This window comes from Notamacropus eugenii, chromosome 5 (assembly GCF_028372415.1).
Source record: "Notamacropus eugenii isolate mMacEug1 chromosome 5, mMacEug1.pri_v2, whole genome shotgun sequence".
In the NCBI taxonomy this organism is placed as follows: Eukaryota; Metazoa; Chordata; class Mammalia; order Diprotodontia; family Macropodidae; genus Notamacropus; species Notamacropus eugenii.
The window spans coordinates 338,556,568-338,579,075 of NC_092876.1; the positions used below are offsets into that span (position 1 = coordinate 338,556,568).

At 38.5% G+C, this 22,508-nt stretch overlaps 1 protein-coding gene across 1 annotated transcript in view; it reads left to right on the forward strand.

Annotated features, from left to right (window-relative positions):
- The window catches only part of ITGB5 (integrin subunit beta 5), a 207,611-nt gene that overhangs the window by 95,554 nt on the left and 89,549 nt on the right, over positions 1 to 22,508 (forward strand). The window contains exons 6-8 of the mRNA XM_072616713.1: positions 14,875 to 15,036; positions 15,680 to 15,775; positions 19,907 to 19,996. Of these exons, the coding sequence (XP_072472814.1) occupies positions 14,875 to 15,036; positions 15,680 to 15,775; positions 19,907 to 19,996 (348 nt within the window). The remainder of the gene's footprint in view (positions 1 to 14,874; positions 15,037 to 15,679; positions 15,776 to 19,906; positions 19,997 to 22,508) is intronic.

Genomic DNA, 22,508 nt, shown 5'->3' on the forward strand with positions numbered 1-22,508 from the left:
TCTTCTCTTTTTAAATTTATTTATTTATTTAACTTTTAACATTCATTTTAACAAAATTTTGAGTTCCAAATTTTCTCCTCTTTTGTCCCCTCCCCCCACCCCCAAACACTGAGCATTCTAATTGCCCCTATCACCAATCTGCTCTCTCTTCTATCATCCCTCTCTGCCCTTGTCTCCATCTTCTCTTTTGTCCTGTAGGGCCAAATAACTTTCTATACCCCTTTACCTGTATTTCTTATTTCCTAGTGTCAAGAACAGTACTCGACAGTTATTCCTAAAACTTTGAGTTCCAACTTCTTTTCCTCCCTCCCTCCCCACCCCTTCCCTTTGGAAGGCAAGCAATTCAATATAGGCCAAATCTGTGTAGTTTTGCAAATGACTTCCATAATAGTCGTGTTGTATAAGACTAACTATATTTCCCTCCATCCTATCCTGTCCCCCATTTCTTCTATTCTCTCTTTTGATCCTGTCTCTCCCCATGAGTGTCGACCTCAAATTACTCCCTCCTCCTCATGCCCTCCCTTCCATCATCCCCCCCACCCTGCTTATCCCCTTCTCCCTCACTTTCCTGTATTGTAAGATAGGTTTTCATACCAAAATGAGTGTGCATTTTATTCCTTCCTTTAGTGGAATGTGATGAGAGTAAACTTCATGTTTTTCTCTCACCTCCCCTCTTTATCCCTCCACTAATAAGTCTTTTGCTTGCCTTTTTTATGAGAGATAATTTGCCCCATTCCATTTCTCCCTTTCTCCTCCCAAAATATTTCTCTCTCACTGCTTCATTTCATTTTTTTAAGATATGATCCCATCCTCTTCAATTCACTCTGTGCACTCTGTCTTTATATGTGTGTGCATGTGCGTGTGCATGTGTGTGTGTAATCCCACCCAGTACCCAGATACTGAATAGTTTCAAGAGTTACAAATATTGTCTTTCCATGTAGGAATGTAAACAGTTCAACTTTAGTAAGTCCCTTGTGACTTCTCTTTGCTGTTTACCTTTTCATGCTTCTCTTCATTCTTGTGTTTGAAAGTCAAATTTTCTTTTCAGCTCTGGTCTTTTCATCAAGAATGCTTGAAAGTCCTCTATTTCATTGAAAGACCAATTTTTCCCCTGAAGTATTATACTCAGTTTTTCTGGGTAGGTGATTCTTGGTTTTAGTCCTAGTTCCTTTGACTTCTAGAATACCCTATTCCATGCCCTTTGATCCCTTAATGTAGAAGCTGCTAGATCTTGTGTTATCCTGATTGTACTTCCACAATACTTGAATTGTTTCTTTCTAGCTGCTTGCAATATTTTCTCCTTGACCTGGGAACTCTGGAATTTGGCCACAATGTTCCTAGGAGTTTCTCTTTTTGGATCTCTTTCATGCGGTGTTCTGTGGATTTCTTGAATACTTATTTTGCCCTCTGGTTCTAGAATCTCAGGGCAGTTTTCCTTGATAATTTCATGAAAGATGATGTCTAGGCTCTGTTTTTGATCATGGCTTTCAGGTAGTCCCATAATTTTTAAATTGTCTCTCCTGGATTTATTTTCCAGGTCAGTTGTTTTTCCAATGAGATATTTCACATTCTCTTCCATTTTTTCATTCTTTTGGTTTTGTTTTGTGATTTCTTGGTTTCTCATAAAGTCATTAGCCTCCATCTGTTCCACTCTAATTTTGAAAGAACTATTTTCTTCAGTGAGCTTTTGAACCTCCTTTTCCATTTGGCTAATTCTGCTTTTGAAAGCATTCTTCTCCTCATTGGCTTTTTGAACCTCTTTTGCCAATTGAGTTAGCCTATTTTTCAAGGTGTTATTTTCTTCAGCATTTTTTTGGGTCTCCTTTAGCAAGGTGTGGACCTGCTTTTCATGCTTTTCTTTCATCTCTCTCATTTCTCTTCCCAGTTTTTCCTCCACCTCTCTAACTTGATTTTCAAAATCCTTTTTGAGCTCTTCCATGGCCTGAGCCCATTGAGTGGGCTGGGATACAGAAGCCTTGACTTCTGTGTCTTTCCCTGATGGTAAGCATTGTTCTCCCTCATCAGAAAGGAAGGGAGGAAATACCTGTTCACCAAGAAAGTAACCTTCTATAGTCTTATTTTTTTTCCCTTTTCTGGGCATTTTCCCAGCCAGTGATTGACTTCTGAATATTCTCTTCACACCCACTTCGCCTCCAGATCCTCCCAGGCAGCGCTTGGGGTCTGAGATTCAAATGCAGCTTCCCAGCCTCAGGGCTTTTGGCTGGGGTGGGGCTGCTATTCAGTGTGAGATTAAGTTCAGGTGCTCAAGTGGGGGCAGGGCCGCCTCAGGGGGCTCAGTTCCCTCAGGGGCTTTATGCAGAGACCTTCAACAGTGGATCTGAGCTCCTGCCTGCTTGGGGAGCCCTTGTCTGCTGCCGCCTCTGCTGCTGCCTCCCAAGGGAGCCTGAGTTATGGGGGCACCCCACTCCCCTCTCGACCTGCCAAAGAGACCCTTTCACTGACCCTTGTCACCTGTGGGTGGAGGGACCTGCGCAGCTGCTGGAGATTCTGTTCCTGAAGCCTGCTCGGATCTGCTCCTTTTGGTGCTGCACAGTCAAGGCAGGGCTGGGCTGGGCTGGGCTCTGGGTCCGCAGCGCGAAGGACCTTTTGTGAGAGGTTTTCTGGGCTCTCTGGAACAGAAATCTCATCCACTCTGTTGTTCTGTGTCTTCTGCTTCTCCAGAATTTCTTGGGAGTTCTTTTTTACAGATATTTTATGGCCTGTGGGTTCAGAGCTAGTGTATGTGTGTCTTTCTACTCCGCCATCTTGGCTCCACCCCCTGGTAGAATAATTTTCTTAAACTATCTTATAAATTGGAGTGTGAGCAAAATCAGGACTCACAAATTGGCTGTTTTTCCTACTTCAGATAGGAATTGTGGAACTTTAGATTCAGAAGAAACTTCGGAAGTCCTAAGCCAGCCATTGATTGTTGGATTTGGATGCAAGTAAAGTGCTAACTCAAGGGCACTTTACTGTTTGAACTAGATATATTCCTAAAATAAGGCATAACAATTGCATTTTGGTGAATCAAAGCACATTTTCATTGCAGTAAGGGAGCTATTTGAAGAAATGCTATGGAATCTGTTTATAAAATGAAGAATACTTATATAAAGAAAATAATCCTATTCTCTACTTTCCAACTAATTTCTGTTGTCTCTACCAAAACTAACTTCACAGTAAACCTAGTGACTTCACCTCAATTCTAGCTCTCCTTGATGTTTGTATGGTACTTGATACCATTAAGTATCCTATCCTGTCTTTTAAAAGTTGATACATTTTGTGTTTGTGATATCAAAAGTTTTTAAAGATTTCACTTCCTCCTGTCTCCTCTTGCCCATGATGGGAATTGAGATCAAAGGATCATAGATCCATGGTTGGAAGGGAGTTCTGACATTTTCTAGTGCAACCTTTTTATTTTATGGGTGGAGAAACTGAGAGCCAGAGAGATCAGTTGTCTTAACAAGGTAGTAGTAAGGATCTGAGTTAGGATTTAAACTCACATTGACCATAAATCTAATGTCCTTCCTACTGGACCATAAGTCTGTTCAGTCCAAGTTCTGCTTTTATTTTTCTTTCTAAAAAAGTGATATGTTGTAATAAAAACCCACAATCTTAAACATGAATGTAACCCACTTAAGTTAATAGAATTATTTTTGGGTAAATTAATTTTGGTACATAAAATAAGTTTTTAATCGCCTCTTCCAAATACCCACCAGTATTCTTTGTCCATTCATTCTTTCCTCATGTATGGTTTTTTAATTAGTATATACTCCACTGTCCTAGTTCTTTTAAAATTCGTGTTGTTTCATCAAGGTCTTTCCATATTTCCTTGTGTTATTCTTACTTATCTTTCTTAATGACATTATGGTACTTATATTCCATTCCTTTAATGAACTGATTTATTTGACTCTTCCTGATTGTTGGATATTTATGTTAATGTGTGAGTTTTGTGATTACATATAACGATAGAATGAAAGTCTTTGAACAGAAAACATTTTTGTTGCCCTTGATAACACTTTGAAGGCATATAGGAATATGCCCTCAAATAGTAACATACTCGAATTATTGGGTCAAAGGCTGTAACTATTTTTGCAGCTTTTACACCATACTGCCATTTTGTGTTTTAATCAGCAATAAAGGGTGTTTGTTTCTTCACACCTAATACTGAGTTTCCTTCCTTTTGATTATTTTTGATAATTGGTTGGGTGTCAAGCGATAACCTCAAAGTTGCTTCAGTTTTTCGTCTTTTTGTTTGTTAGTGAAATTAAGCATTTTTCTTAGCAACCTGTTTCCTTATCTGAAAATTGTCTTTATTTCCTTTAACTTCTTATGTATTGTAGACTGAGTTAGCATTGTATCTTTTTTTTTTAACAGTTCCATCTATTTCTCAAATTTAAAACCTCTCATTTGATATAAATGTTAAGTTTTTAACCTGTCATATTTCCATATTTGTTTCCCTATGTATTATATTCCCATAAATATTTCCCTAACCTATTATTTTCTTTTTTGTTTTAATTAATTTTTTTGTGTGTGTGGCACAGAAAGTTGTTTTGCACAGTAAAGCACATATATCTTGTTTTTACAATAATGTTTTGTTATCTTGAAAAAATTCACTTTCCTTTTCCACTTGAGACAAATAGATTATTTCCATTTTCTGTTGTATTTTAAAGGTTTTTTTATGAAACACAGCCACAAAGCACTGAGTTATATAGTAAGGGTCTAACTCCCTTTCCCATGAAATTGCTAATTTATTTCCCAAGTGTGTTAGTTAAACAGTGAACTTTTCCCCTCTTTGTTTTCTGTAAGTTTATCAAATGCTCATGTTTTGCATACTCATTGTTGGATTCCTGGAGTGCCTATTATCTACTATTGATCTGTTTCCCTAATTTTCGCTTTCAGTTGTCACCCCAATCCAGATGATTCCCTCTGGTTCTTACTCAAGTTCAAGTTTCCTTTATTCATCTATTATGATTCATCCATTACATGGTTGCCCTGTTGTTGCCTGAGATTCAGCATGTCCAGAACTCTTCTTTTCATCACTTCCCATCCTCAGAAGCTATCCTTCCTAACTTTAGAGGACTAGTGACACTGGTTCCATTGTGTCTTGTGTTTTTGTACTCTCTTTTCCTTTCTCTCCTCCCTCCTTTTTTTTTTTTGTTAACATCTTATGACATGAAACACAAAGTTAAATGCTCAATAAATATTTCTTCGTAATTTATGTAAATCTGGAATTTCATATCTTGGGGTCTTTTTTTGAACAAGGAATATTTGCATGTAGTGTTTCTTAAAAATTTAGACTAAAACTAGCTTTGACTCTTGATATGTAGTAGGAGATGCTGAGGCTTCTGGAGACTCCTGTCCATGGACAATTTCTCTGTTTGCTTGACTACAGAGTGTTACTCGTTACTCATGCTATGTTTTGCAGGCCTAGATTAAGTGATTTGCTTTCATTCAGTTTCCATGCCCTATGTGCCTCCAATGACATTGAAACTGGTGGCCATCAGACAACTCCAAAACTTTGAACTTGGAACACTGATGATGCCACTGAGAAAATTTGGAAGTCTCTAAGGGGAGCAGGTTGGGGCTTTGTAGGGAAATGGTGAATCTAGGATAGTAGATAAAGGGCTAGACTTGGAATATGGAAGTCCTAGGTTAAGATCCTACTTCTGATGGTCTGGTCAAGTCCCTCAGGCACCTACCTAAACTTATCTATTACTAAGTAATAAACTATATATGTTGGTGAAAGGAGTTCTCATACTGAGGATTTCCTATACTGAGTAAATCACAAATTCTTCCTGTCTTCACCTATAAAGTACTAAATAATGTAAGGAAAGAACTCAGGTCTGGAGATGCATATGGTGGGGGGGGGGGGGGAGTGTCATCTGAGTAAAATAATAGAATCATAAATTTGAAACTGGAAGGGATATTAAAGAACTAATCCAACCCTTTTCATTTTGCGGTTGAGGAAACTGAGGCCCAAACTCACTTGCCAAAGTTCATGTAAGGAGCAGAGTCTGAATTTAAACCTTTCCTCTGTTTCCAAATAGAATGATCATTCCATTACACCATGATGTCTCCTCATAATAGGAGAGTGTGGGAGTTCTTCAAGGGAGAGAGAATTTAGAATGAGAAGAGCAGAGAACTATAGACTGAACTTTAAGATTCACCTTTGTCTTAAAGAGGGAAGGCTCAAGGGTGGAGCCAAGATGGCGAAGTAAAAGTAGGGATTTGCTATAACTCTCCGCACCCCCAAACTTAGCCAAATACTTGTAAAAAATTACTCTAAACAAATTCTGGAGCTGCAGAACACACAATGACAGAGTGAAGCAAATCTCCAGCCCAAGACAACCTTGAAGGTCAATGGGAAGTGTCTATCGCATTACCTTATGAGTAGAGTGTAGTCTAGCATGGACCACGTAGACATAGACTGGACCTGTGCAGGCCTAGGAGGTACTGAATCTCTGGCACCTGTGGTGTTTTCCAAACTTCACTACCCCAAAACACTAAGGACAAATTGCAAGATCAGTGGAAAAAGCCTGTCAGACCTGTGGGAGAGTGTAGAGTAGTCCAGCCCCAGGCCAATGGTGACAGAGAGGGAGTGGAAGGAGTCCATGGCAGCCATAGTAGCAGCCAGGGCAGCAACAACTGCTGTTTTTGGAGCTATAGGCCCACAAATTGTGGAGGGATAGAGTTGTTGACAGTACACCCCCCATCTCCATGGGAAACAGAGAACTACCTTGACAAAGAGCTCAAAAGCCAAGTAACTGGCTGGGGAAATGAGCAAAAACCAGAAAAAAAAATTGGATTATAGAATCTTACTTTGGTGACAAGGAAGACAAAAATATACAAACAGAAGAAGACAACAAAGTCAAAGCTCCTACATCTAAAGCCTCCAAGAAAAATATGAATTGGTTTCAGGCCATGTAAGAGCTCAAAAAGAATTTTGAAAATCAAGTAAGAGAAGTAGAGCAAAAATTGAGAAGAGAAATGAGAGTGATGCAAGCAAATCATGATAAGCAAGTCAACAGCTTGCTAAAGGAGACCCAAAAAATGCTGAAGAAAATAACACTTTAAAAAATAGACTAACTCGAATGGCAAAAGAGATTCAAAAAGCCAATGAAGAGAAGAATGCCTTAAAAAGCAGAATTGACCAGATGGAAAAGGAAGTCCAAAAGCTTACTGAAAAAAAAAATTCCTTAAATATTAGAATGGAGCAGATGGAAGCTAATGACTTTATGAAAAATCAAGAAATTATAAAATAAAACCGAAGGAATGAAAAAATAGCATTCAATGTGAAATATCTCATTGAAAAAACAACTGACTGGAAAACAGATCCAGAAGAGACAATTTAAAAGTTATTGGACTACCTGAAAGCCATGATCCAAAAAAGGACCTAGATAATCATTTTTCAAGAAATTATCAAGTTAAACTGCCCTGACATTCTAGAACTAGAGGGTGAAATAGATATTGAAAGAATCCACCAATCACCCTATCCAAATTTCAGAGCTCCCAGGTCAAAGAGAAAATATTGCAAGCAGCCAGAAAGAAACAATTTGAGTGTTGTGGAAACACAATCAGGATAACATATGATCTGGCAGCCTCCACATTAAGGAATCAAAAGCCTTGGAATATTATATTCTTGAGGTCAAAGGAGCTAAGTTAAAATCAAGACTCACTTATCCAGCAAAACTGAGTATCATACTTCAGGGGAAGAATTGGTCATTCAATGAAATAGAGGATTTTCAAGCATTCTTGATGAAAAGACTCAGAGCTGAATAGGACATTTGACTTTCAGATATAAAAATCAAGAGAAGCATGAAAAGGTAAACAGGAAAGAGAAATCATAAGGAAACTACTAAAGTTGAACTGTTTTCATTCCTATATGGAAAGATAGTATTTGTAACCCTGAGTGTTCTCTCAGCATTAGGGTAGTTGGAGGGATTAAGTATATATAATGAATATGAAATGTAAATGTGAAGCAATGATATCTAAAAAATAAAATTAAGGGATGCAAGAGGAATATATTGGGAGAAGGAGAAAGGGAGAAATACAATGGCGTAAATTATCTCTCACATAAAAGAGGCAAAAAAGAGCTTTTTTCAATGGAGGGGAAGAGGGGGAAGATGAGAGGAAAAGAGTGAACTTTACTCTCTTCAGATTTGGCTTAAGGAGGGAATAATATGCTCACTCAATTTGGTGTGAAAATCTATCTTATACTACAGGAAAGTAGGGGTGAATGAGTTAAGTGGGGAGTGGGGAGAATGATAGAAAGGAGGACAAATGAGAGGAGGGGGTAATTAGAAGTAAACACTTTTGAGGAGGGACAGGGTCAAAAGAGAGAATAGAATAAATGGGTGGCAGAATAGGATGGAGAGAAATATAGTTAGTCTTTCACAATATGACTGTTATGGAAGCATTTTGCCTGACTACACATGTATAACCTATGTTGAATTGCTTGTCTTCTCAATGGGAGTGTATGGGGAGGGAGAAAGGGAGAGAAGTTGGAACTCAAAATTTTAAAAACAAATGTTAAGAATTGCTTTCACATGCAACTGGGAAACAAGACATTCAAACAATGTGGTATAGAAATCTATCTTGCCCTACAAGAAAATAGAAAGGATGTGGATGAGAGAAGGGAGAGGTGTGATAGAAGGGTGGGCAGTTTAGAGGAAGAAGCAATCTCAATACACACTGTCTTGGGGTGGGTGGAGGGGAGAGATAGGGAGAAAATTTGGAACTCAAAATCTTGTGAATATGAATGTTGAAAACTAAAAATAAATTAATTAAAAAAGAAGAAAGGCTCAGAATATTTACAATTCAATATAAGGAGATACTTAAAATATGAAGGGCAAACAGGGAAGATGTACAACCATGTCTAGTCCATTGGAACCAGAGTGGAACTGGGTACACCTTGCTGGGGCCCCAGGGGGAATGGAGTACCTTTCTAAACTAGCAAAATCTGGTGGGTTTTTATAGCATTCTTATCTGGGACTAGCAGGGCGAGGTCTTGGCTAAAGGGATTGAAGATGCTGGACCTAGGAATCCTTGGTAATGGATTCCTGCTAGGGAAGGAAAGACTCCTGGAGTTCTGAAGGCTAGTTTAGATTCAGATTCTGCTCTAGTGGGAAAGGTCTTTGGACCATTACTTCTGGTCTTCCTCTGACAGTGACTTGGATTTTTGAGCATCCCTGGAACTTGTTCATTTTCTGGGTGGGAAGTCTGCTACTGGGTTCATTATAGCCCTGATTTAGCGGACAGGAGGAAGAAGACTCATGAGCAGGCTATGTCTAGGCAGAGGTTTCTGACTCACCCCATCCCTGGGAGCAGGAGAGGTAATTAAGTGTTTTGACTTAAAAGACCTTTCCCTGTAGCTCTCTGCCAATGTCAACATGATGCTGAAAGCAATGATTTCCTGAAGACTCAGTAGGAAGAATCTACTCCCAGAGAATGACTGATTAGAGATGTGGTGGCTACACTAAACCAGGCAACAGAAATAAAAACACAAAGACTGTCAGTCAGGCACCCGGGATGCCTGAATCACTGTGTCAACTGTCACTTAGGTTGGAAACCAAACCAAACGCAACCACAAAATCCAACTTTACAAACCTCAATTCTTAAAACTCTCCCCCTAATCATCATTTATTTTCTTCTCTAAGTTTAAGTCTAAGTTTTATTTGGAAAAATGAGGATAAACTTTCCATTTCATCATTTATTCAAATTCAGTAGCACCTTTTTAGAGTTCCTTTTTGTTTATTTGTTCAGTTTTCAGTCATGTGACACCTTTCCTGATCCTATATGGGGTTTTCTTGGCAAAGATACTGGAGTTGCTTTCCATTTCCTTTTCTAACTCATTTTATTGATGAGGAAACTGAGGCAAAGGGGGTTATATGACTAGCCCAGGTTACACATCTAGTAACTGTCTGAGATCAGTTTTAAACTCAAGTCGAATGAACCACCTTGCTGTCCAGTTAGAGATCCTTTAGGAAATATGAAATAGTAGAATCTCAGAATTGGAAGAAACCTTCCAAGCCTTCCAGGCCAACTCCTGCCTGAACAGGAATATCCTCAATTTGTCTCTTATGATTCCCCTACTAAACCACATGTTCTGAGGTCAAGGTCCATGTCTCATGTCCCACATTGTATCTTTTCCGGTTCTTCCTATAGAGCCCTGTGAACAGGAGATAACAAATGTTTGCTGAAAATGAAATTATTACTAGGACTCCCAGAGTTGAACTGAGTTTCAAGGACACTGGTAGGAGGTCCCACAATGAAATAGAATTTATTTCTTAACCTTTTTTCTGCCTTTTGGCAGTCTGGTGAAGCTGATGGACTCCTTTGGACCCCTTTTTAGAATAATGTCTTTTAAAATTTTATTAATTTTACATGTATAATTTTTATATTTGTTTTTAAAATTTATTAAAAATTAAAATGGTTTTTTAAATTAAAAATGTTTTTCATTTTATGCTTTTAAGGGCAGAATGCATAGGATTTCAAAGGAAACCATTATACTGAAATACTGATTTACACATTTTTAAATATATTTGTTTCTATATATTACATATTACATTATGTATATGTTCTATACTTAAAGATTTATTTATACACACATTGATTTATACAGTTGTCAAACAGCCAGCTCTGGGAGGAAAGGGACACTGATCCACTTACCACACTCTTTTTCAGTTTAATCTGTCTTGCTTACATTTCTTCATCACTTTCTAAGCCTAGCCAGTCAACAAAACAATACATCAGGTCTTGATTTGTAGTGTTTGCTAATTTCCATGTAATAAGTAGTCACAAGGAAAATTTAGCAATTAGGTCAGGTTGAAGCAGGCTCCAGCAAAGTCCTGGTTCCTTCCAATTCTGATGGTCATCAAGCATTAATTCAGTGTCTCCCATGTATTAGGGATGATTCTGTCATCTCTGACAATGAAAAGGTCTCTAGTAACATGACTACTCCTAGAGAAATGATATCAAATAAACATCTATGATTGTAGCTCACAGATGAAGAGCCTTCTGAAGTCCAAAACAAATATGTAGTTAGCAGCGAGGACAGACCTGAGCCCCAAGTTTGCTAACTTTCTGTACCAATGTCCTGGGGAAGGAAAGAAACATTTATTGAGCACCAACTATTTGTCAAGCATGGGCTGCTAGGTGGCACCATAGTGCACAAAACTAGGGTCTGGAGTCAGGAAGACCTGAGTTCAGATTTGACCTCAGACACTTCCTAGCTGTGTGACCCTGACCAAGTCACTTAACCCGTTTTGTCTCCATTTCTTCTTCTGTAAAATGAGATGGAGAGGGAAACAGCAATTACTCCAATATCTTTCCCAAGAAAATAGGGTCAAAAAGACACTGAAATGACTGAACAACTAAAATGTGTCAGGCACTGTGGTAAATACTTTACAAATATTATCTCATTCAGTCCTTGCAAAAACCTCCTTGAGAGGTGGGTGCTACTATCACCCCCATTTTGCAATTGAGAAAAGGGAGGCAGATAGAGGTTAAAGGACTTGTCATTTGTCCAGCATCACACAGCCAGTATCTGCAGTTGGATGTGAACTCAGGCCTTCCAGACTCCAGGCCTGGAGCTGTATCTACTATGCCAGCTTGCTGTCCATATCCCCTCTTTACAACTCATCTCCCCTCCTCTGGTGCTTCTTTCCTCAGACAGAGGATAGAAACCCTCCAGGCTTCAGTGTCGATACTCCTGCAGGACAAGCTGTCAGCAGAGAAGGCTGATTCTAACTGAAATACACTAATGAGCCATCACTTGCAAAATTTTCAACTTAGAAGGCCAGTCCCGGCTTTCAGCTAAATCAGTGTTGAAAAACTCATCCACCGCTGCCAACACTGTTATTATTACCAGCTATTACATAACTAGAACCTACTTCTCAGCCTAAGAAAATGGAGGCTAATGTTAGGAAGAGGGGTATGTGAGATTCTAGTGAGGTGCTCACTCTCTGTCTAATCACCTGCCCACTAGTAGGCAACCTGAATTTATTCTTTGGATTTTTTTTGTCTTTCCCTCCTTTCTCCTTTTGGTTCTTCACTCATACTTCTCTCTAAATCCTCCCATTCAGCCCTGGTCTAATGTTAATGTGGCCCTCTCCTGTCTTACTTTTATTTTCCTTTCCTAGGAAAATAAATTTCCCTTTTCCAGGGAAAAAAGAGGAAACAGAATGTTTCTTCCATGCTATTGTATTTGATTATCCATTGTTTTGTACCATGTCTGGCTCATCCATTATCAAAAGTAAATGAAAGTTGACAGTATCCGTTCCCCTTGATCACTCAAACATCCTTAGGGATGGAGAGCATTGGTTTATGTTTACAACCCATGAGGCTCCTGAATTTCTTCTTCCATTCAAGTAAACAAAAGACTTTGTCTGATTTCCATCAATTAAGATTTTCGCATGTAGCTTGGCAATTTTTTTTCTCTTTTTTTGATTCTTTATTATAAAGCACTGGGATTGGAAAGAGGGAGACACTGGAAAATATAGCTGATGCAGAACATTTTAAATAGCTGTAAACATTTAAAAATACATCAATAAATATTTTTCAAAGTAAATTATATCAATACACATTTATCTTTCAAAATAAAAGTTTTCTAAAAACAGACATTTTAGAAAATGCATATTTATTAATATATTTTATTTTTGCTTCATTTGCATTTTCCAATGATATCCTCCCCTTCTCTCCCAGAAAATCATCCCTTATAAGAAAAGATTAAGAAAAGAGGTGAGGTGGGGGAAACAGTTCATCAAAACTCATCAACACATAAGAAGATTCTCATATCTGTAGTCTTCCATATTCATAGTCCTCTATGCCTTTACGTAGCAGTTTTTAGGGGAACCAAATTTGCTTAGTAGTTATAATTTCACAGTATCCAGTTTTGATTTTCTTAAGTTGTTGTTTTCATTTATATTGTTCCAGTGTTTTTCTTGCTTCTACTTACTTCATTTTGTATCAGTTCATGGAAATCTTCTTATGTTTCTCTACAATTCGTCATGTTCTTTATGTCATTACATTTATGCACCAAAATGGATTTAGCCATTTCTCAATCACTTCCTCTGTTTCAAGGTCTTTGATACTGCTATAAATATTTTGGCATATTTGGGGGATTTCTTTTTTGTCATTGATCTCTTTGAGGTATATGCCTAAGGGTAATCTCAGAGTCAACGACTATGGATTGTGATGTAGTCACTTTCTTCATGTAATTCCAAATTGTTTTTCAGAGTGGTTGAATTATTTCACAGATTCACCGTGAGTGCCCTTGACAGTTTTTAAATCTCACATAGCTTTCTTCCTGGTGTATAACTGAAGGAGCCTAGGATTTGGAGTTAGAAGGGCTGTCTTGTGTTCGTATTGTTGTTGAGTCATTTGGGGTTTTCTTGCAAAGATACTGCAATGGTTTGCCATCTCCTTCTCCAGCTCATTTTACAGATAAGGAAACTGAGGGAAACAGGGTAAAGTGACTTTTCCATAGTAAGTGCCTAAGGTCAGATTTGAACTCAGGTCTTCCTCACGTTAGACCAGGCACTCTATCCAATGCATCACCTAGTTGCCTAATTTGTTGTATATATTATCAGACAGTAGTAATCTAGACCTAAAGCTATAAGGAAATTTTTTCAGGCATCTAGCACTACCCCTTCATTTAATAGAGGAGGAAACTAAGGGTCAGAGAAGCTCAATGATGTGCTCAGCATCATAGGATTTTCTGGAAGGGCCTTCAGTGGCCACACTATTTGTAATAGAAAGATGGGAGCCTCTAGCTGGATACAAAACCTTGAATACTGTGAGCAAACATGATAATTGCAAAAGGAGATTTCTCCTTTGTATAGTGCCACAGTAACTTTTCCCTGGCACTCTAACATAGGAGTTCCCAACCGGTTTTAATCCCAGTACTTCCTGACATTCAGCATATTTATCCTTACTTCCTCTTCAATATGAAAGGAAATTAATTCTAGAGTTTGCCATGCATATATGTCCATAAGAAATGAAATAGGATGAAGAGATTGGTTTTTATAAAAAAAACTTCATTTGGTGCCGAGCAGCATTTTTAAGTATCGTAAAGTTGTTCTGTGTCCAATCTACCTTTTTAATAACACTGTTATTTCTGGAATATTTCAATTGGATAATACAGCATTGTACATGACAAGCTTTTGTAGGGACAAATACCCCAGTTTAGAAGAAGTATTGAGAATAGGATTTCATATAATGAGGTAATAAAAGAGAAAATAAGCTTAATTTGTTTGCTGAAATGCTTTAATTCCACTAGTATTTATTGGTACCCATAAAACAGACTTGCTCAGGGCACTGGGCAACACATCTGTCCAAAGACTTGAGAGGCCAAAATTCCTTAGGGTCATGTGGTCACATTCTCCTGAGTCCACTTAGAGTGTCATAAGGAAGACTAAGATACTCAGTTAATGACCACAATTGGCCAGGTAATCACTTCAGTCACAAGAATCAACAACTGTCAGTGAAGTCATGTTGGGTAAATACAGTAAGTAATTTACAAGAATGCATTTCAGAGAAGAACTCACAGTCAGGAATACTTTTAGTGGTTTGGAAAATGTGTGGAATTACACAGAGAAGGCTCACAGGCCAACCTGGACAAGGGCTTCTCTGGAGACTTGTCCAAGTTCATGCAAGCTTCCCCTGCCCAAGATGTTTCTCTGCCAACACCTCTCTGGAATGCTTCCCAGTGTTCTTACAAATGGCTTATAGGTGGATGTGCCAAGCCACTCACCTGGAAGCCTTCATTCTGGAGACCTTGAAGAGCAGTCAGGGATCTTGGCTAATGACTGAGGAATAGACTGGAGAAGGACCCAGGTGAGCTCAGGAATTTTCATTTGTCTTTTCTTCCTACAGGAGAAGATTGGTTGGCGAAAGGAAGCTCTGCACTTGCTGGTGTTCACATCAGATGATGTGCCACACATTGCCCTGGATGGCAAACTAGGAGGCCTGGTGCAGCCACATGATGGTCAATGCCATCTGAATGAGGCCAATGAATATACTGCATCCAAGCAGATGGTAAGTGGACCACAATAGTTGCTCTTGGAGGTTTCTTCTTGACCCAGTATCTTGTTCTCTTTTTTTCATGATTGAACCAATGATGAGAATAGCTTAATTGTCCACTGGACCCTGCCTCTAGGCCTCCACTTAGGTTTCCATTCCAAACTCTCAAGGTGTTTGGACTCTCATATACCCTCATCCTTTATATGTCCTTTATTTCCATTTGTTGAATTAAAATTTTTCTTGATTAGATTCCTGTGGACAGAAGGGAATCTTGCACCATCTAGTTGAGGTTCCTGTCATGCTGTTATATATTTTAAAAGGATGGGCATTAAGCCCAGAGAAGAAGCCTACATGGGAAAGTTAAAGAGAGGCAGATTTCAGTTCACTGTATAGGAAAACAAAAGAATTTCCTTTACCACTTTGAGAGTTTCTGCTTTGGGTCCACAGACTCTCATAGATTGTAGATAAAGTGAGGTTGCCCTTTTGAAGAATTTCCTGGGTGTCCTCCTTCCTGTTTGATAAGCTGTGGGTAGTGACTGTGAAATCCACCCTATAAAAGAGGTCTCCTCCATAGTAAGGATTAAACTGCTAAGTGGACACCAGAATCCAGTTCCATGACCTCTGGAAAGTCTCAGATTTTTCTGGGTCTTATTCCTAGGACTATCCGTCGCTTGCTCTTCTTGGAGAGAAATTGGCAGAGAACAACATCCATCTGATGTTTGCTGTGACAAAGAACCATTACATGCTATACAAGGTAAAGAGCTTAAGGGCATGGGCTCCCTGACATTGGGAGGTAATTCTGATTTGAAGGAGAGAGATTAAAATTGTGGAAGGGGGCGGGGGGAGATTCATCAGAAGCATTGATTGAGTATTGAATGTGCGAAGTCCTTATGTTATAGACTGGGGGCGATTGAGAGGAAGGAGGAACCTTGTCCTTACCCTGGAACACATGCTCTAACAGGAAATCATGATAGCCCAGAGGAGCAATCGGAGGCTCCTGAGAGGAAGTGCTTTGGTGGAGGTCCTATAGCTAGTAACTTAAAGTGATATAGAAGTGTGGGCTGTTATTCTGGAGTGATTGAAGTAACTTTAGGAAGCCAACGGGGAGGAGGAGGAATGTAAAGTAGGAATTCAAGAAGGAGCATGATGAGGAAAACTGTCTCTGTATTTAACTCTGTGTGAGGTAATCTAGAGAAAGATTTTTTTTTTGTCCAGTGTCTTTCCTTATGACACCATTGAACCTCTGAGGTAAGATTAACCTCTGGCAACACCTGCTTTTTCTCCTCCTCCTCCTCTAACCCTTCTTCTTCATTAAGACTTCCTTCTCTTTCCAGGTGGAAGGTAGAACCTGTCATTACTTAGACAGCATGTGCTCATTTAAACAAACAAAAATCAAGTCAGCTCTGAAGCCTTACATTCTTTAACCTGAAAGGTTATGAGAACTTCTCCAGGGAACCTGTGCTCCCAGGCAACCAGAGAATAGCAGCTTGTTACATCTCTTTTCTCCTCTTAACCTTTGAATGTCTGTACCACTTCCCTTTACCTGGGGGCCTAGAGGCTGAAAAAAAATGCCTTTTGACTAAATGTGTTTTTCTGCTGCATTTCCTAGTCTGTAGTCAAAAAATAATGTGATTATCTTTGGTAAAATACCACTCAACCTTTTCCTGAGGTCCTCACCTCCTCCCACCCTGTTTTGCTCTAAGAAGTTTCTAAATGCTGGGGAAAAATGGTAGAAACATTCTTTTATTCTTCTCATTTTTTTCACCTATGGGTTTTGTTTTTTTTTTTTTGCATATGTGGGAGAAGAAATATTTCTTTCCTTTACATACTGAGACTGTCCTAAGCCACCATCATGTTCTTTTTTTCCTGGCCTGCCAAAAATAAGATCTTAAAATGGTGGTGTGGCTTAGTGGCTGGAGTCTTTACCTCTGAGTCACGGAGGTCTGAGTTCAAGTCCTTCCTCTCACAATTAAAAGTTGTATGTGTAGGCAAGTCGCATAATCTCTTGATGAGATTATGAGAAACTCTGTAAGAGAGAGAGAGGCAAATCAAAACTTTGAGGTACCACATCACACCTATCAGATTGGCTAACATGACAGAACAGGAAAATGATAAATGTTGGAGAAGATGTGGGAAAGCTGGAACACTAATTCATTGTTGGTGGAGCTGTGAGCTGGTCCAATTATTCTGGAGAGCAATTTGGAACTATGGACAAAGGACCATAAAAATATGCATACCCTTTGGCCCAGAAATAGTACTTCTAGGGTTGTATCCTATAAAAATGGGAACAGGACCTACATGTACAAAAATATTTATAGCAGCTCTTTTTGTGGTGCCCGAGAACTGGAAATTGAGGGGATGCCCATCAATTGGGAAATGACTGAATAAGTTATAGTATATGATATAATGGAATTCTATTGTACTATAAGAAATGATGAACAAGCGGACTGTAGAAAAACCTGGAAAGACTTGTATGAACTTGTGTTGAATGAAGTGAGCAGAACCAGGAGAGCATTGTACACAATAACAGTCACAGTGTGCGATGACTGACTTTGGCAGACTTAGCTCTCCTCAGCAATGTAAGGACCTAAAATAATTCCAAAGGACTTGTGATGGAAAATGCCATCCACATCCAGAGAAAAAGCTACGGAGACAGAATGCAGAATGAAGCAGACAATTTTTTGTTTTGTTTTCATTTCTCATGGTTCCTCCCATTCATAATTCTTCTATGTAATATGACTAATGTGAAAACATATTTAATAGGAATTTCTGTGTAGAGCCTTTATCAGATTGCATGCTGTCTTGAGGAGGGAGGGGGAGAAAATTTAAAACTTATGGAAATGAATGTTGAAGACTAAAAATAAATCAAATAACAAAAAAAATTAAAGCTAGAGAAACTCTCTAAGATTTGGAGATACTTGCACTGTTAGAGGGAACTTTCTGTCCTAGAATTCCCTGTATTAATAAAATCTAGTTTAACCAGACAAAGCATGTTATCCATGTAAATCGTTTTCCTTTCCAGCCCAGTCCTTCATAACTTAGTTAAGATGACTGGTTTAATTTTTTTATCCTTTCTGATCAATGGGTCTTTAACACTGAATATAATCTTTGCCAAGTAGGGTGTGGGGAGTTTATTCCCTTAGCACTCTTTTTCCCAAAAGTTCCAGGTCTTATTTCTGAACATCTTGAACCAAAATAAGTTTTAAAAACACTATCCAGGGTGGTTTTTCCATAAACTCTTTCATTTAACTTCTACATTAGTCAAGGAAATGAGAAGAAAGTGATATGTAGTCTGCTGAATTTTGAATGTTTCTTTACTTTGATGCTACCGTAGACATCGGTACATAAATCAGTAAGAGGAAGAAGGCTTGTCTCTCAGATTTAATCCAGCACTTCTTCCAAAATTTTACTCAGTGGTACTCAGAGGTCTTTTGAGGAGGAGTATTTGTTGATTTGTTTGAATTGTCCTTGAAAAGAGAATCATTGGCATTTAAGGCTCTTGAAAATATTTCAATTTGGATTTTGAACAAAGAGTCAGAGGAATATGTTCTGATAAACCTTACCTGTGTTTAGATGTAGCAGGTGGAACTGCAGGAAGATGTTGGTAGGGAAAATGGTGGTCACTAAGGAAGTGATTTTTTAAAAAATTAAATTATTTTATTCGTTTTCAGTGTTCGACAATCACTCCCATATATCTTATTTTTTTTTCCATTCCCCCCTCCCTCCCCGCTCCCTCCCTGAGATGCTGTACAATCTTATATAGGTTCTACACATACTTTCCTATTAAATACATATTGCATAGAAGAATCAAAATGAATGGAAGAAACCGTAAAATAAAACAGAACAACACATAATACAAAAGAAAATGGTCTGTTTCTATCTGCGATCCAATTCCATAGTTCTTTCTCTGGATGTGGAAGGTGTTTTGCCTCGAGTCCATTGGAAATTTTTTAAGTCCTTGTATTTCAATGAAATATTAAGTCTACTAGAAAAATTCCTCACACACTGTGGTTGTTGTGTACAAAGTTCTCCTAGTTCTGCTCCTTTCACCCAGCATCAGTTCATATAAGTCTTTCCAGGCTTCTCTGAAGTCTTCCTGTTCATCGTTTCTCATAGCACAGTATTATTCCATTACATTCATATACCATAACTTGTTCAGCCATTCCCCAATTGATGGGCATCCCCTTGGTTTCCAGTTTTTGGCCACCACAAAGAGAGCTGCTGTAAATATTTTTGTACATGTGGGACTCCTTCCCATTTCTATGATCTTTTTGGGATACAGTCCCAGAAGTGATATTTCTGGGTCAAAGGGTATGCACATTTTTGTAGCCTTTTGGGCATAGTTCCAAATTGCTCTTCAGCATGCTTGGATCAGCTCACAGCTCCACCAACAATGAATTAGTGTTCCAACTCTCCCACATCTTCTCCAACATTTATCATCTTCCTGTTTTGTCATGTTAACCAATCAGACAGGTGTGATGTGGTATCTCAGAGTTGTTTTGTTTTGCATGTCTCTAATCAATAGTGATTTAGAGCATTTTTTCATATGATTATAGACAGTTTTAATTTTTTAAGGAAGTGATTTTTAAAGAATCATGTGTCTTGAAGAGATCATCACAGACCTCGTTCAAATAATCCCAGAAATAATGTGGTTCTCCTTTATTTCCCTGAGAGAACCACAGAGAAGGAGATACCACCATCAGCCCCTCCTCCCCCCATTTCAGTCACTCCACTCCCTTGCCCTAGTTTTTAATTAGAGAGGAATGAGCAGAGGCAAGTATTGTTGGAATTTCTTCAATTCATTGTACTTCAGTAATTATTCTTTTGTGCATAAGGAATAAAAGTGGAAGAAAAAACCCTGTAATTATTTTTTTCCTTTTCAAAGAATTTTACAGCATTAATACCTGGAACTACTGTGGAGATTCTACATGCTGACTCCAGAAATATCATCCAGCTGATTGTTAATGCATACAACGTAAGTGCTTTACTCTCCTCTTTCCTCCTTCTCCTTTATCTTTTAACTTTTTTTATGCTGAATTCAACAAATACCAAAAATGGAGATATTTTCCAGATATAAAGTAGAACAGAAATAAAGGGACTACATGTGAAACCAGGAATTTATTATTATATGCAGCTTGTTTTTTGAAAAAAGCACATAATAAATTCAACATGTTACTTTCAAAGTCATTCTACTGGTCTTTATTTTCCTCTAAATTTCCTTCTGTTCCTTTCTGTGCATTTCAAATGCTTCAGTGACCCTTTTCTGTAGTAACACCATTTTTAGCTTTTTTCTACTCACCTCCCCCATGAAAAAAAGAAAAACATAACTCCTTGTAACAAGAGAAATGGGTACATAGTTAAGTTAGATAACAGATTCTCCAGATGTTTCTCCTCTCGCATTCTATTTATTTTTGCCTCCTGTGTAATGGAAAGAATAGTGAACTGGGAATTATGGGCTCTGACACTTAACTAGGTGACTGTAGGCAAGTCACAGTCTTGCTGGACATCTCATTTGTAAAATAGGATAATAATATTTCCATTACCAATAGAATTCAGTGAATAGTGTAGGTCTAGATAGGGAAGTGACCTTAGATAACAGATTTTACAGAGGAGAAAACTGAAGCCCAGGGAAGGTAAGCAACTTGGCCACAGTCACAAAGATAGTAAGTGTCAAGAGACAAAATTTGAACCCAAGCCCTCTGAGTTTAGAACCAGTGCTCTTTTCACAGTTGTGAACATTATGTAATAATGGAATTAATGAGTTGTTGTATTCTGATCCATTGTGAAGAAATCTGTTTTGGAGTGCTTCAACTCTCAGTGGATAAAGTTCTGGGCCTGGAGTCAGGAAAACCTGAGTTCAAATCCGGCTTCCAACATATCTTAATTGATTACCATGACTCAGATGGGACATCTTGACTGAGGAGTTTTGCCTGTTCAAGCCTGTCCTTGGGGCTGATCCTGCCATTGATCTCTGGGAAGAGAAGATTCTTGTGACTTCTCACTGCAGTGAGAGAAGAAAAGAAACCATTTGGTTAGAAGGGTGTCTCAGGACCTTTCTCTTACCCTGGGTATACATGACAGCTGTTGCTTCCAGATATCCTTCACTCTCCCTCTTAACTTCCCCCCTAGTCAAGGAGGTTGAAATAGAAAGAAAAGAAGTAACAATACCTCAGATTCATGATAGTAATCGAGAGAAACTCCCCAGGAGTAGTTCTGTCCTGGCAGGGCTTGGGGAAGGGGGTCCACACTCACGACTGTGTTGTAGTTAAATCTTTTTATTTATTTCTCCTTCACAAATAGTTTATTATGAACCTAATTATAGACATCCACAAGATTGAACTTCTGTCTGAAATGTGAAAAAATTTTAGATTAAAAATGATCTCAACATATAAATGGCTCTCACCACTTATCAATCACTCCCTCTCCATACTTCTTTTCAATCTTTCTGTTAACGACATCCTTTTATATGGGGCTTGAGAAGGCCTTTTAAACTCTAGTTTTGCAGCATATATTATATGGCAGTCCTTGGCTTAAGTCTAACTTTTGTATAAGAGCATAGAGCTCCAGGGAAACTTAGTGTTTATATAGTTTATTTCCCTCAATTTGTAGATGAGAAAACTGAGGCACAAAGGGAAGTAGCTTGCCCAAGGTCACACAGGTAATAAAAAACATAGCTATGATTCAAATCCAGAACTTTTAGTTCCAAAATCAGTGTACTTTTGTCAAACTACACTAGGAAATAAATATTCTCTCACCCTCTCTTTCATAAACACCCTGAATGACTGACTTAGAAAAATAGTTGCCTTCTCAATAAGGCAGGGAGGGGAGAAAAAGAAGGACAGAGTATGGAACTCAAATTAAAATAAAAAATGATGTTACAATTTGTTTTCATATGTAATTGCGAAAAATTAATTATTTAATTTAAATTTTTAAAAATTAGTTGCCCTTTTTTATTTTTTTTAAATTTATTTATTTAACTTTTAGCATTCATTTTCACAAAATTTTGGCTTCCAAATTTTCTCCCCATTTTTCCCCTCCCCAACCCCAAAACGGTGAGCATTCTAATTGCCCCATCACTGATCTGCCCTCTCTTCTAACATCCCTCCCTTCCCTTGTCCCCATCTTCTCTTTTGTCCTGTAGGGCCAGATAACTTTCTATACCCCATTACCTGTATTTCTTATTTCCTAATAGTTGTTCCTAAAACTTTGACTTCCAACTTCTCTGCATCCCTCCCTCCCCACCCATTCCCTTTGGGAAGCAAGCAATTCAATATAGGCCATATCTGTGTAGTTTTGCAAATGACTTCCTTAATAGTCATGTTGTGTAAGACTAACTATATTTCCCTCCATCCTATCCTGCCCCCCATTGCTTCTGTTCTCTCTTTTGATCCTGTCCCTCCCCAAGAGTGTTGACTTCAAATTGTTCCTTCCTCCCATTGCCCTCCCTTCCATCATCCCCCCCACCCTGCTTATCCCCTTCTCCCCCA